At 50.9% G+C, this 12,896-nt stretch overlaps 2 protein-coding genes and 1 long non-coding RNA gene across 3 annotated transcripts; all 3 read right to left on the bottom strand.

Moving 5' to 3' along the window:
* Positions 1-89: 89 nt before the first annotated feature.
* Positions 90-561, bottom strand: Prm3 (protamine 3). Its single transcript, XM_005084572.4, has one exon. The coding sequence runs from the start codon at positions 483-485 to the stop codon at positions 174-176; it is 312 nt and encodes a 103-aa protein (XP_005084629.1). The 5' UTR covers positions 486-561; the 3' UTR covers positions 90-173.
* Positions 562-1,098: 537 nt separating this feature from the next.
* Positions 1,099-1,527, bottom strand: Prm2 (protamine 2). Its single transcript, NM_001281541.1, has 2 exons — positions 1,272-1,527; positions 1,099-1,163 (listed from the first exon to the last, which is right to left on the bottom strand). The coding sequence occupies exons 1-2, from the start codon at positions 1,525-1,527 to the stop codon at positions 1,099-1,101; spliced, it is 321 nt and encodes a 106-aa protein (NP_001268470.1).
* A 1,452-nt stretch (positions 1,528-2,979) lies between these two features.
* Positions 2,980-4,420, bottom strand: LOC121141240. The gene is made up of 2 exons (XR_005878099.1): positions 3,283-4,420; positions 2,980-3,181 (listed from the first exon to the last, which is right to left on the bottom strand). It is a non-coding gene; the product is annotated as an uncharacterized LOC121141240 (long non-coding RNA).
* Between the last annotated feature and the right edge of the window lie 8,476 nt (positions 4,421-12,896).

Raw genomic sequence — 12,896 nt, 5'->3', positions numbered from 1 at the left:
TTTTCTGGAGTGGTGATGGACACACACACACACACACACACACACACACACACACACACACACGAAGGCAAAGAGGGAAACCAGGAAAGTTCCTTGGAGACTCTTTATTTTCTGAATGTCCTCTTTTCTGGAGTGGCGATGGGCAACCATCGCCGGGCAGGCCTCAGGGTGGGTCAGGAGTGTGTCTGCTTGGGCTCGGGGCTCGGCTGGGCCACGGCGTTGTCTTCGGTGTTCTCCTGCTTCTCGGGCTCCATCAGCAGCAGCTTGCCTTTCACCGGGATCTGCTCCTCCTCCTCCTCTTCTTCATCTTCCTCTTCCTCTTCCTCCTCATCCTCCTCTTCCTCCTCACCCTCTGATGACAGGGAGAAGTTGTCTTGACTCACACAGGCCACGAGCTTCTTCATGGAGGACTCGTGGCCACGGCTATGACCCGTGTTCTGGGCCGTGCCATGGCCGGTGCTGAGCTTGGCACAGCGGGAACCCATCACCCACTCCTGTCTCTCTGGACTAGGAGGCAGGCAACTTGGGCAGTGAGAGGATGAGAGGCTAGTGGGCGTGGCACTGACCTCATAAACAGGCTCCAAGGCACCACCCTCCCCCACCCTGGAACTTGGAGCTCTTCTGAAATTCCCAGGAACCACTGACACAGATGGCCCTATGAGCTGCCTTGTGGCAGGAGCTGAAGGTTATCCTTCAAGCTAGGGTAACACATTGAGTATGGACCCCACTGGGGTTCTGGCAAATGTCGGACAAGCCTTCCAAGTCAGCAGGAACTCAGGTCGTAGTTTGCAATGGGAAGATGGCCCAGTCCAGCCCCAGCTCTTCCTAAGTCCTGACAGAATAACTAGGAATGGTCCCTACTCCCCTCAGGTCCATGACATTCATGAAAAGAAGACAGCAGCCAGTGAGTCTTGTGTCAAGCTTTATTTGGCAGGTGGCTTTGCTCATTACTCAGATCTCGTGGCTCCTTGGCAGCTCAGGGCTCGGACATCATCGTGGAACGGTGTTGTGGCCTCGTGTGAGGTTCCTTGGGCAGGTGATTATTCCTTGGGCGGGTGATTTCCTTGGCTCCAAACAGGATGGACGGCCTGGGGAGGCTTAGTGGTGGTGCCTCCTACACCTCCTGCACCTGCATCTCCTCCTCCTGCGTGATCTTCTGCAGCCTTTGGGAAGGAAAGTTCTGGTTTGCTAGGCTACCTGGGAGGCAGCAGGGTTTAGATGGGGGGACAGCAACACAGGTGGCCAGGGGTCTGGGGGTCTTGGGTGCTTACCTCTGCGATGCCGTCTCCTGTGACGGCAGGAGTGTCTCCTCCGCCTCCTGCATGACCGGCGCCTCCTGTGGATTCGGTACAGCTTCCTACGCGAGCAGCGACGTCTGTGGTGGTGTTGGCCCCTGTGTGTCCTCCCATAGTCCTCCACACGCTCTGGGCTCAACCCTTGCCCCTGCCCTTGCTCTTCACGTCCATGTTCTTGCCCAGGCCCCTGGTGCGGACGCTCACTGGGGCTCCTCATTCGGTAACGAACCATAGTGCCAGGAGATCAAGAGGCTCTGGGCTGCTGAGGCTGCAGCTGACCTGGATGGGATGAGGAGGAGGACGGAAGCCTCCCCACCTGCTCTTGGTGGTGATGATGGTCTGGCATGGGGGTCTCTCTGGGGGTCATATATAAAGGGGACCCCCACTGTGACCTGTTGGCCCACCCCTGATTGTTCCCACCCTGCCCAATCCCCTCTGTGAGGGCGACACAGGCAGGGTTTGCAGCACTGGCTCACAGGTTGGGAGCAGAGTGTCCTCACCTTCTCCATGTGCACAAAGGACACACAGACCAAACAAGCATCAGGCATATTCTCATGTATCTTCCACTGAGGAACTGCTGAGCCAGAGTGCAGCCGAGTAACACGGAGTAAAGGACATGTTTCCCTTCATGGTTTTGGGTTGGGCTTTTTTGCTTGTCTGTGTAACCTTGGCTATCCTGGGACTTGCTCTGTAGACCAGGCAGTCAGAGACGATCTGCCTGTCTCTGTCTGCCCCCACATTCAGGGATACTTGAGGACCTGTGGGATACTTGAGGACCTGAAACAGTAGAACTGAGTCTCATAGCCCAGGCTACCCTTGACTTCTCTGTGTCACTCTCAATTTAGCCATAGTACATAACTTGGGCTCAAGACATTAATGTGTACTTAGCTGTGCTCTTCACACCTAACAGCAGCAAGAATAAAACAGGCATATTAATGAAGCTCACAGGTTTTATACTTTAAATCTCCAACATAAGTTTCCCCATCATGGTGGGACAATGACAAACCTATGACAAACCTATCACCATGAACAAAGATGGCTTCATGGTCTTGATCTAAAGACCAATGAGTGTACCAAGCATACATGGATCTGTTGTAAGAGCCACAGATTCAGCTAACAGCTCCTGGAGGTCCTTCCCTCTTTGCAGGAGGTTACCATGGCCATCAGCCAAATTTGGTTCTCAGGGCACATGCCAGTCAGGGTTATCTGACCTCTGCATTCACACACACAAGCCAGCCCAAAGGGCTAGAGTCAGGAGGGGGAACTGTTCAGGCCCCCATGGGCTTACCAGAGAAGGGATCAGGAATTTCAGGGAAGCCAAGTCTTGCCTGTCAGATCCACTGGAATTTCTTGTTTCTGACCAGTTAAACCTGACTTTGGAAGCTCAACTGACTCTAGCATCATTTGGTGTGGTCTTCCATCTCGAGGGCAGTTCTTGCCTGGCTTTCCGATGGCCTTTGTGACTGGGACCCAAGACCTCCCAGGTTAGGTGGCCCTCATGTCTGCCATTGCCATGATGAGTCCCTCAGATGCATCTTCCCTAAGCCCTTCTGAGGAACCTGTAGAGGTGGCTGGGGGCCGATTGAGAGGATTGAAGTCCTTCCCACTTGGTCATTCATGTCCCCTTACCCGCATTTCCCCCACCCTTCCCTGAACCCAAGAACCAAAAGAGACGTGAGTGGGATGAGTTTTCAACATTTATTGACAGGTGGCATTGTTCCTTAGCAGGCTCCTGTTTTTCATCGGACGGTGGTATTTTTCAAGATGTGGTGAGAGGCTCTTGAAGTCTGGTAAATTCTCAGGCAGGAGTTTTGATGGACTTGCTAGTCTGTGCATCTAGTATCTTTTACACCTTAGGGTGTATGTGCGGCGGCGGCGGCAGCACCCTAGGGAGGCAAGAAAGATGGTGAGGGAGGTCTCAAGCTGTGCCCAATGCCTGGACCCCTCCCCCCAGGACCCTCTGGACCCAGCCCAGCCCCCTGCTTACTTCGCCTCCTCCTCCGGCAGCATCGCCTCCTCCGTCTGCGACATCGCCGCCTGCGGCGGCGGCATCTGCTCCTGCTTTTGCTGCGGCAGCATCGGTATCTGGCCATGGTGCTGGCTTGGCCGGGAGCTGGCTCAGAGCAGGGGGCACCACCTGGGTCGAGCCAGCCAACCTGTGAGCAGGTGGAATTTTGCGGGCTGTGGCTGGAGAGCCCGCACCCTCTTCCTCTTATAGACACAAGGGGCCCCTGGAGATTGTGAAGTCAAAGAGGACCAGGACCTCACAGACCATGGCCAGTGAGGATCTGTACCATGTCCAAATATGGGCATGAGAGGGGTGGGCAGGGTTTTGGCATCCACAGTCGCTTGTGTCACAGTCAAGAAGTGACAAGGACAGCACCCTCTTGAGCATTCGGTCATTCAGCTTAGGTGCTAGTGGGAGCCTGCCACATGCCTGCTTCCAGGCAAGGCTCTGACAGATAATCCAAGGCCAGGCAGGTGGGCGAAACAGCCATCCACAATTAGATCTGTGAAAAAACCCATCTGCAGAGTGCCCAGAGGATGTTTGCTGAGGGAACTTGACCTTAGGAAAGTCAGTGAAAGCCCCAGCAGGATGCTGATAAATGAATGCAGAGGGTCTCAGAGCTCCAGGGAGAACACTGGGGCCTGCCCTGTCAGGGACATCAGGTAGCCACATGGGTGCGGGCCAGCTTTTGGACATTACTAGACAGGAGATGAATGTGGGTGATGCTGCCGGCCCCTGCTTCCAGGAGAAGTTCACTTCCTGTTGGTTGATTTCACCTTGCTTTCGGCAAGGCCCAAGAGGGAAGCTGGGGCAGGTGAACAGGAAGCAGAGGAAGGGAGGGAGGCCCAGCGGTGAGGGAGGCAGCAGTGCCAGACTGGCTGAGATGGAATGCAACCTGCCCCAAGCCCCTGGCATCCGGTCACGGGAAAAGTGGCGTGGGATGAGGTAGGCCTTTCTCTAGGAAGCCAGAGGCCGTCAGTGTCCTGGCTCTGGGAACACACTGGTGGGCAGAGGAGTGATGGGCATGTTCTTGCCAACTGCTTGTGTCTGTCTAAAGATGCAGAGGGTCCTGGAAGGGAGCAGTGAGCAGATGGATGGGGATGGGGATTAGTGGCCAATATGGGAAAAGCTCAAAGCACCCCCCTCCTTATCAAGGACTCTCTGCCTTCAAGTTCTTTTTGTTCTCATTGTTGCCTCGCCATTCAAGAACAGTGCTTCCCAAGACAGCTGTGTAGTTTGTGGATTGAAAGCCTTTAGGCAAGGGACCGGGAAGAGGGTGGAAGCCAGCCCAGGGTTTGCTTGGGAATTCAGGCCACAGACCTGGTGTTTCTCACACAGGACCTGTCTTTATTCTAGTTCTATAGCCCAGAGCTTGAATTTTCAAGTTTGAACAAAGGTGGGTGGAATGCCAGCCTCAGCCTTCTGGAAGCCAGCCACACCCACTGTCCAGACATAAAGGAAAAAGGGGAGGGATAAAGGTGTTAGTCTGGTTAAAGAGCTGTCTCAGATACCTCCTAGCCACTGCCCATGATCTCCCACATGGCTTCAGAGCTCTTCAAGTGTAGGAGAAAATGAGGCTCTAAGGAGGTGGAGGGTACACTCCAGAGAACTAGGAAGTTCAGGCTCCCCACATGCAACCCACAGAGAGGTGTCTGAAGATCAAACTTCAGACTACTAAGGGCTACAGTGAGTAGAACTGAGTAGGTTAGTATTAGTGTTCACTGAATAATTCCTTCTCTATCAGCTTGGGGCTCTGTGCAGGGGCCCACACTTAGGTGGTGGATATTGTGTTTCCCTACCTCAGGATACCAGCCATGGAAACCCTCTACACTGGAGATCCCCCTCCCCCACCCTGGCCCTGCTGTCCACTCATCTGTTTTTGTCAGAGTGGGTTCATGAGTACTTCATACTTTGCGTTATTTTATGAGTTGCTTTTCTTGTTGTTGTAGCAGAATGCCTAACAGAAGCACCTTCAGGTCCAAAGGGTGATATCTTGACTCATAGTCTCAGGTTTTCAACCCATGATGGGAGGAGAGGCGTGGCAGCCAGGCAGTTCTGTCTGCAGTGGTGGGAGCTTGGAGAGTGGTAAGACTGTTGATCCTGTGAATTTGATGAGATGTAGAATCACTGAAGAGATAGGACTGTGAGCATCTCTGTGTGGGCATTGCTAGGTTAGGTTAACTGACTCAGGAAGACCCATTCTGGGTGTGGGCAGTGCCTTCCCTTGGGCTGGGGTCCTGGACTGATCAGCTGCCTCACCCACCATGATGGGCAGCACCCTCCTCACTATATACCAAACAGTCTCTCCCTGAAGATACTTTGACACAGCGTTGATACAACCAAACCTGTGGCTTTATCACATCTTCATGGATCAAGAAGCAGAGCCCTTCAGACCAGAATTGAAGGTGGGCATAACCTCCAAAAGTCGACCTAGTGATCTGTGTCTACCAACTAGGGTGCATATCCCAAATGTTCCATAACCTCTCAAGATAGTGCCGTCATCCAGGGACCAACTGTTCACACATGTTCCTTCTGTCACTTCACATTCAGGTTTTAGCGGTCATAACCCGCCTTTGGACCCTTCTAGCTCTTCCAGACTCATCTTGTGTTGGTCTGGTTCAAGAACTACCACATCTCCAGGCAGTTCCCTCAGAAACCAAGATGTGGGCACAAGGTGCTCAACCATAGGCTACTGCTGCTTATACACCCTCTTAACCGTGAAGCTGTGTGTGTGCCCCATGGCTATAATTTTTTTCTAGATATGTGGAAGTGTGTGTAATTGTTTTCATCTGTAACTGGGATGGTTCATTGTGACTGGAACTCTTGACTGCATTGAGAGCCAAAAAAATATGTGTGAAGGTGCTCTCAAGGCAGCTTAGAGCCAGAGGGCCCCAGCATGGTGAACAGTTCAACCCTCAATAGAGTCCCGATTTGATGGGACTGTGTGAGAAAGAGCTCGGTTAGAGGAAGTGGTTCACTGGGAGTAGATCCTTTTGGCTACATGATGCCCGGGTCCTGTATTCCCACCCTCTTAGCTTTCTCTTTCTCCCTCTCTCTCTCCCTCTCTCCCTCTCTCCCTCTCTCTCTCTCTCTCCCTCTCTCCCTCTCTCCCTCTCTCCCTCTCTCTCTCTCTCTCTCTCTCTCTCTCTCTCTCTCTCTCTCTCTCTCTCTCTCTCTCTCTCCTCTCTCTCTTTCTCTCTCTCTGTCCTCTGTGTATGTGTGTAGAATTTCATATAACTCTGCTACCATGATGTTCTGTCCAAGTCCATGAGACCAGTGACCATAGTGATGACTGTGGGCCCCCAGATGCTGAAGTGACAGGTGTGGACCACCAAGCCCCTCATCCATTGTGATTTAAATAAAGCCCTTTGGCAGGATAGCACCATCCCTACTACTTTCCTTGGAGATGAGACACTGCAGGATGGAGCTAGAAGCCAGATCTCAGCATGCTGGCAAAGTGCTCTGCCAAAGAACTACAGTTTCTCCTCTGTTCTATTCCTTCCTTTCCTTTTTTTCCCATGAATACCGACTCCTACAGTTTCCAAGTTCACCTTCCTATGATCACACATATGTCTTCAGCAGCACTAGCGTCCTCTGAGTGTCTCCACATGATGCAAAGTGTTTCGAGGTATCGGACTTTTAGCCTGGCATTATGCCCTATGTGTCACACTCACACTGACTGTATTTACTGAGGAGTGGGGGGAGAGGAGAGAGAGGGAGGGGGAGAAAATGTGACTTATAAGAACCTATGTGAAGGAGGAGGAGGAGATGACGGTCACTATGACGGTCACTGTGGCGGTCGAAGTGCTGAGGGCTTCTTCCACTGTTGCTGTGTATTCCTTGTGATTACAGAGGCCAGGTCAGGAGTCATCTCCCCAGGGCCTGCAAACTGTGTACAGCACCCACCCATCCAGTGGGAGGGAGACGGCTTTGAGTCGGCTATGTTGCTAAGTTCAAGAATGACCTTGAACTCCTGGTCCTCCTCCCTTCATGTGGTAGTTTAAATGTAATTGGCCCGCAAAATCCCAAAGGGAGTGGCACTGTTAGGAGATGGGCCTTGTGGTGTAGTGTGGTCTTGTTGGAGGAAGTGTGTCACTATGGAGGTGGGTTTTGAGATCTCGTATATACTCAGGATACCACCCAGTATTATATACCTCTTCCTGTTACCTGCAAGACATAGGACTCTTAGCTACTTCTCCAGTACCATGTGTAGGCAAACAGTGCCACCATGTTTCATCATGATGATAAGCTGAACCTCTGAACTATAAGTGGCCACCCTAATTAAATTTTTTCCTTTATAAGTGTTGCCATGGTCATGGTGTCTCTTCACAGCAATAGAAACCCTAAGTAAGACACTCCACTTCCCCAGTGCTAGGGTTACAGGCATGTCATACCACAACAGGTATTTATATTTGCCTTTTAACTGATACACACATAAAGTCAGTGCATATCAACAGAGATCCATGTGATGGTCCCATACATGTTTGCAGTATAATCTTTTTTTTTTTTTTTTTTTTTTTTTTTTTTGGTTTTTCGAGACAGGGTTTCTCTGTGGCTTTGGAGGCTGTCCTGGAACTAGCTCTTGTAGACCAGGCTGGCCTCGAACTCACAGAGATCCGCCTGCCTCTGCCTCCCAAGTGCTGGGATTAAAGGCGTGCACCACCAACGCCCGGCCTGCAGTATAATCTTAAACCACAGTAAAGCTGTTTTCATCCCTCAAACCTCCATCGTGTCTTTTTTGTGTGTATGTGTGCTATGTCTGCATGTGTTCAGGTACCTGTTGTGTGAGACCAAGTGTATGTACTTGTGTGGGTACGTGTGTGTGCCCGCCAAGCCAGATGTCAACACCAAATAATCTCCTTGGGAACCATCTGCCCTGTGTTCTTGAGCCATCTCCCCAGCCCTTGTCATTTCTTTATGGTGGAAACATTTGCTCTTCTTTCTTGTGGATGTTTGAGGGCATGCAGTTTGAGAACAAGAAAAGAACAAGCTAGAAGCGTGGGTCACACACACCCTTTCAGTCCAGCACTCAAGATAGGAAGATCTCTGAGAGTTCCATGCCAGTCAGAGCTACATAGTCAGGCTACTTTAGACCCTGTCTCAGAAAAAGCAAACCAGGCATAGTGGCTAGTGCCTATAATCCCAACACTGAAGGCTGAGGCAGGAGGATTGCCATGAATTCAAGGGCAGCCTAGCCTACACACTGAGACCCTTGTCAAACAAAGCAGGAGGGTAGGGAGATGGCTCAGTGGAATATGAGGACCGGACTTGGACCTTCAGAACACACACAAAGACTGGGGTTGGTGTGGTGGCCACATGTAATCCCAGCACTCAGGAGGCAGAGACGGGAATCCCTGGGGGCAAACTGGCTAGTTAGACTAGATGGAATTGGAAAAGTCTGTATTGATGGAGAGACTCTGCCTCAATAAAGCAGAGAGTGACTGAACAGCCTCAGGCCTTCACACATGCTCACACCTAACATATCCCCACACATACATGTGGACACATATATACAGACATGCACATCACACACATACATGCAAACAGTAAATAAAAGAGTAAGGAGCAGGGTCTGGAGAGGGCTCAGTGGGTAGAGGCCCCTGCTACCAAGCCTGACAACTTGACCTTCATCTCCAGGACCCACACGGTGGGAGGAGAAAACCTGCTCCCACAACTTGTTCCTTGACCTTCACACTCCCACTGCAGTATGTTCATGAACATGCACAGAACACAAAACAATAGTGTGGTAAGAAAACAAACCCAAGAGGAAGCCCAGGGTCCTGGCTCCAAACTGTAGCCCCAGCGTTTAGGCGATGGAGACGAGGTTCACAAGCTTCAGGCTAGCCTGGGCAACACAGTGAGACCCTGTCTCTTAACAAGCAAACTGAACAGGAAAGCTTGACAGTTTGGGAAGGCAGTGCAATTGACTAAGTGATGTGGTGGAGAGGAGTCAAGGCGCTTGAGACCTAAAAAGGCCATGAAGGAACCCACTGCCCTAGATCTGGATGTGAGTGGTAAAATAGCTATCTGGTACGTAGCTCCTGTGTGTTCCTCAAAGATGAGCCAGGCAGGCTCTGGGGCCCCGCACACCCACAGGTCCCATAAAACAGTTTTCTGACAGGAAAGAGAAACTCAGTGGCCAGCTGGGGTTCATTTGCACTTTCCCTGCCCCTCCACCCCGCCCCGCCCATCCCGCCCCGCCCCACCCACCAGGGGCCCCTGGTGCCTGCTTTGTGGTTGGCTGTCTCAGCTGGCTGCTCTAAGGCAAAGAGGCCATCAGCAGTTTCCAGCCAGCCCTCTGCACAAGTGTACAGTGTTCTGCACCCCAGGATGGCTGCAGAGTCTGGGAGAGCCCAGGACAGCTGCAGAGCTGCGGGAACACTGCACAGTACCCACAGCCCCAGCAGCAAATTGCTTCATACCCAGGCAATAAGGTGTTCCTTCCAGCAGCAGCCTGCTACAGGAATTCAGTATGAGCCAGAGCCTCAGTTTCTCCATTTGCAAAAGAGTACTAAAGCCCCTTTCTTGCACTATAGTCATAGAAACATCTGTGCTGGGGTATTGGTGTGTGGGATTCAGAACAGGAATGCAGAAATACAAATGACTTAAGAGGGACTATTGTTCTGGATTAAAATAGAAGAAAGCAAAACAAACCCTGCCCAGTATACTCATCTGAAAAGAGAGGGGAGCTGGCAGAATACAGACTGCATCTCCTATTGCCATCCAGGTTGGGTTGCAGGAAGGGGAATGAACACAAGACACACAGCCTTTGTCCTGCAGGTCACAACATGTGTGAGCAGTCTCTCTGCAGTTAAAACAAAACAAAAACATGCGGTGAGAGCTGAAATATCAGAGACCGAAGCATGCATGAGGAGATCCTTCTGGAACACCTGTGAGTACAGGCCCCCGGACCCAGGTACAGGGTCATGTGCTTAGGAACTATAAAGAAAGGGGAATGTACAGCTTGTCTCCTACACTTCTGTTGTCCAGGTAAAAATTTAGGATTGGTGTCATCATCCCCAGTCCAAGGAGAGTACTCTGAGTTTAGCCCTTTCTGGCTCAAGGAGTCAGAGTGACACTCAGCCCCAAGCCCTGGAAATGTTCATGTTATATGGACCAACTGAGGCTGGAAGAGATAAACCAGCTATGGGCTTAGGGAGAGCAGGCTGCAGTTCCCTGGACCTAGAGATGTGATGGAGCCCTGTAGTGATACTTACGATTTATTAAAGCATGCCTGAGGATCCAGAAAGCAAAGTCAGCCACAAGCCATAGAAGCCAGGCACACACCTTTAATCCCAGCAGCCAGAAGTTAATCCTAGGACTCAGGATTAAGAGGTAGATCTCTGAGTTCAAGAGAGAGTAACAGATCACAGGCCTTCAATTCCAGTACTAGAGGGGTATAAAAGACAGATGCAGGGTCTTCAGTATTGAGTAGGAGGCATTGATTCTCCTGCCACACTGAAGGTAGGGGTTCTCCAGCCACATTGAGGATTCTCCAATGGATTCTCAAGTTACAGTCTGAGGCTTTGTGAGAACTCTTGGAGACAGGATCAGCCCCTTCAGCCTGAGGTAGTGGTAAGGACTAGCGGCTGGCTGCTTTGCTTTTCTGAACTTCAGCTTGAGGTTTGAACCCCAATATCAGTCTCTGGGTCTTTTATTCTTCGTGTTACAGAGCCCTGAGGTAGAGGTTTTGACAGGTGAACACAAGTTCCTCCAAGGCAAGGGCTAACTAGGTCCTCAGCTGCAAACGCCAGGTCTGGGTCAGAGAGCACAAGAGAAGGAAAGAGATCTATAAGGTGGAGTCAGACAGGCAAACTTGTCTGAGTTTCCATTTCCTCATCCATCAGGGTGAGCAGCGCTAACTTTGCAAGCTTCATGTAAAGTAGAAAGCAACAGAGTGGGCTAGCAGGTGTACACTTCATCAGTGTATGCTGGGTACAGGACTTGGCCTTTCTTTGATGCATCTATTGACACTCTGGGACTGTGGAAATAACTCAGGCAGTAAAGTGTTCACTTTCCCAATATAAGGACCTGAGTCTAATCCCAGAACCTACATAAAAAGTCAGGTGTAAGCCGGGCGTTGGTGGCGCACGCCTTTAATCCCAGCACTCGGGAGGCAGAGGCAGGCGGATCTCTGTGAGTTCGAGACCAGCCTGGACTACCAAGCCAGTTCCAGGACAGCCTCCAAAGCCACAGAGAAACCCTGTCTCGAAAAACCAAAAAAAAAAAAAAAAAAAAAGTCAGGTGTAGAGAGGCACATCTATAATCCCAGCACTGGGGAAGCAGAGACAGGAGCATGCCCGGGGCTTGCTGGCCTACTCCGTGACTCCAGGTTCAGACCCTGCCTCAAAAACTAAGGTGGAAAGTGATTAGGGAAGACACCATATGTCTGGCTCCACATCCATGTGTACACATACCATCAATAAAATCCACACTCCATAGATACTCATTGAGTGTCTATGATGTGTCAGGTACCAGGCAGGAGCTCCCAACCTCAGTTTCCTCTCAAGAGAACATCGTGATTGTCCTTGCCTTGTAGGAGTGTTAGGAGAGTTCAGTGTCTGGCACTCTAGGTTTCCCAGATGTTGGCAAGCTGATCAGGGAGGCAGTGAGCACAAGCATAGCCTGACCTGTCAGGTGGGTTTTGAAACTCTTTTCTCAGAGGAGCCAAGCCCTCCTAGTCCTCAGTCTCCGGTCCTCCAGTGCTGTGCTCATCAAATCCACAGCTTCTAGTCCTCTGCAGTTGTGAGTGCAGGGGACATGTGGCTTCTCCTCACCTCTTCCTCCACAAAATAACTGAAAATAACTTGTAATTGAATCTTTTCACTTCCCCCAGCAGGGTAGCAGTCTCGGGCACTATGCCTGCCAAGTCTCCTGGTAACAGCCATGACTGGGTTTTACTGGGTTGTAAGTATTCTCTTCTTGAAAGGAAAGTTCTAGAAACTAACAATTGCCAGCAAGCAGAGGCTCTATAGGGACAAACCCTCCCATCCTTGATCACATTGCTTCTGAAGCATGCTTCTCCCTCTTTTTTCCAAGATGAGACCAGAGGCCCCACAGATTCTGCAGATGCCCATGACTGTCCAGGAGTCTGTAGGCAGGACAAGGTGGCTATACCAAGTTAGATACACTCACATCTGGAATTCCTGCAGCCCAGAGAAGCTGAGATTTTTTTCAAGGTCACAGCAATTGATTTAAAATCATGGGATGTTTAGAATTCCCCATAATCAATATAAAATGCCAGCAAGTTCCCTGTGGACACAAAGCCATGACTGCATTCTATTCGAGTCCTGGGACTGCGGTCACAAATGTTTGGTGAAGACACCAAACTGTGTGGCTTCAAACAACAGAAGTGTCTTCTCCCACAGTAGAAAATCAAGGTTTCTGCCCATTCTCAAGGTTCCAGCCAACTCTTGCTGAAGCCTCTGGGTAGAGTTCCTCGCTGGGCTGTCCAGTTCTGGCTGCTGTTGACAAGCTTGGGGCTCTGAGCTCATATCTGCCCTCATGTCCTCCTCAGCCTCCAGCAGCCCTCTTTGTCTGACCACTTGAAGTGGAATTGGAGCTTAATCCAGGACAGTGCCAAGTTTACATCC

Source organism: Mesocricetus auratus, unplaced genomic scaffold, assembly GCF_017639785.1.
Source record: "Mesocricetus auratus isolate SY011 unplaced genomic scaffold, BCM_Maur_2.0 Super-Scaffold_100007, whole genome shotgun sequence".
NCBI classification, from domain to species: Eukaryota; Metazoa; Chordata; class Mammalia; order Rodentia; family Cricetidae; genus Mesocricetus; species Mesocricetus auratus.
Note: the sequence above shows the minus strand (reverse complement) of the source record. Positions and strands in the feature narration are given on the sequence as shown.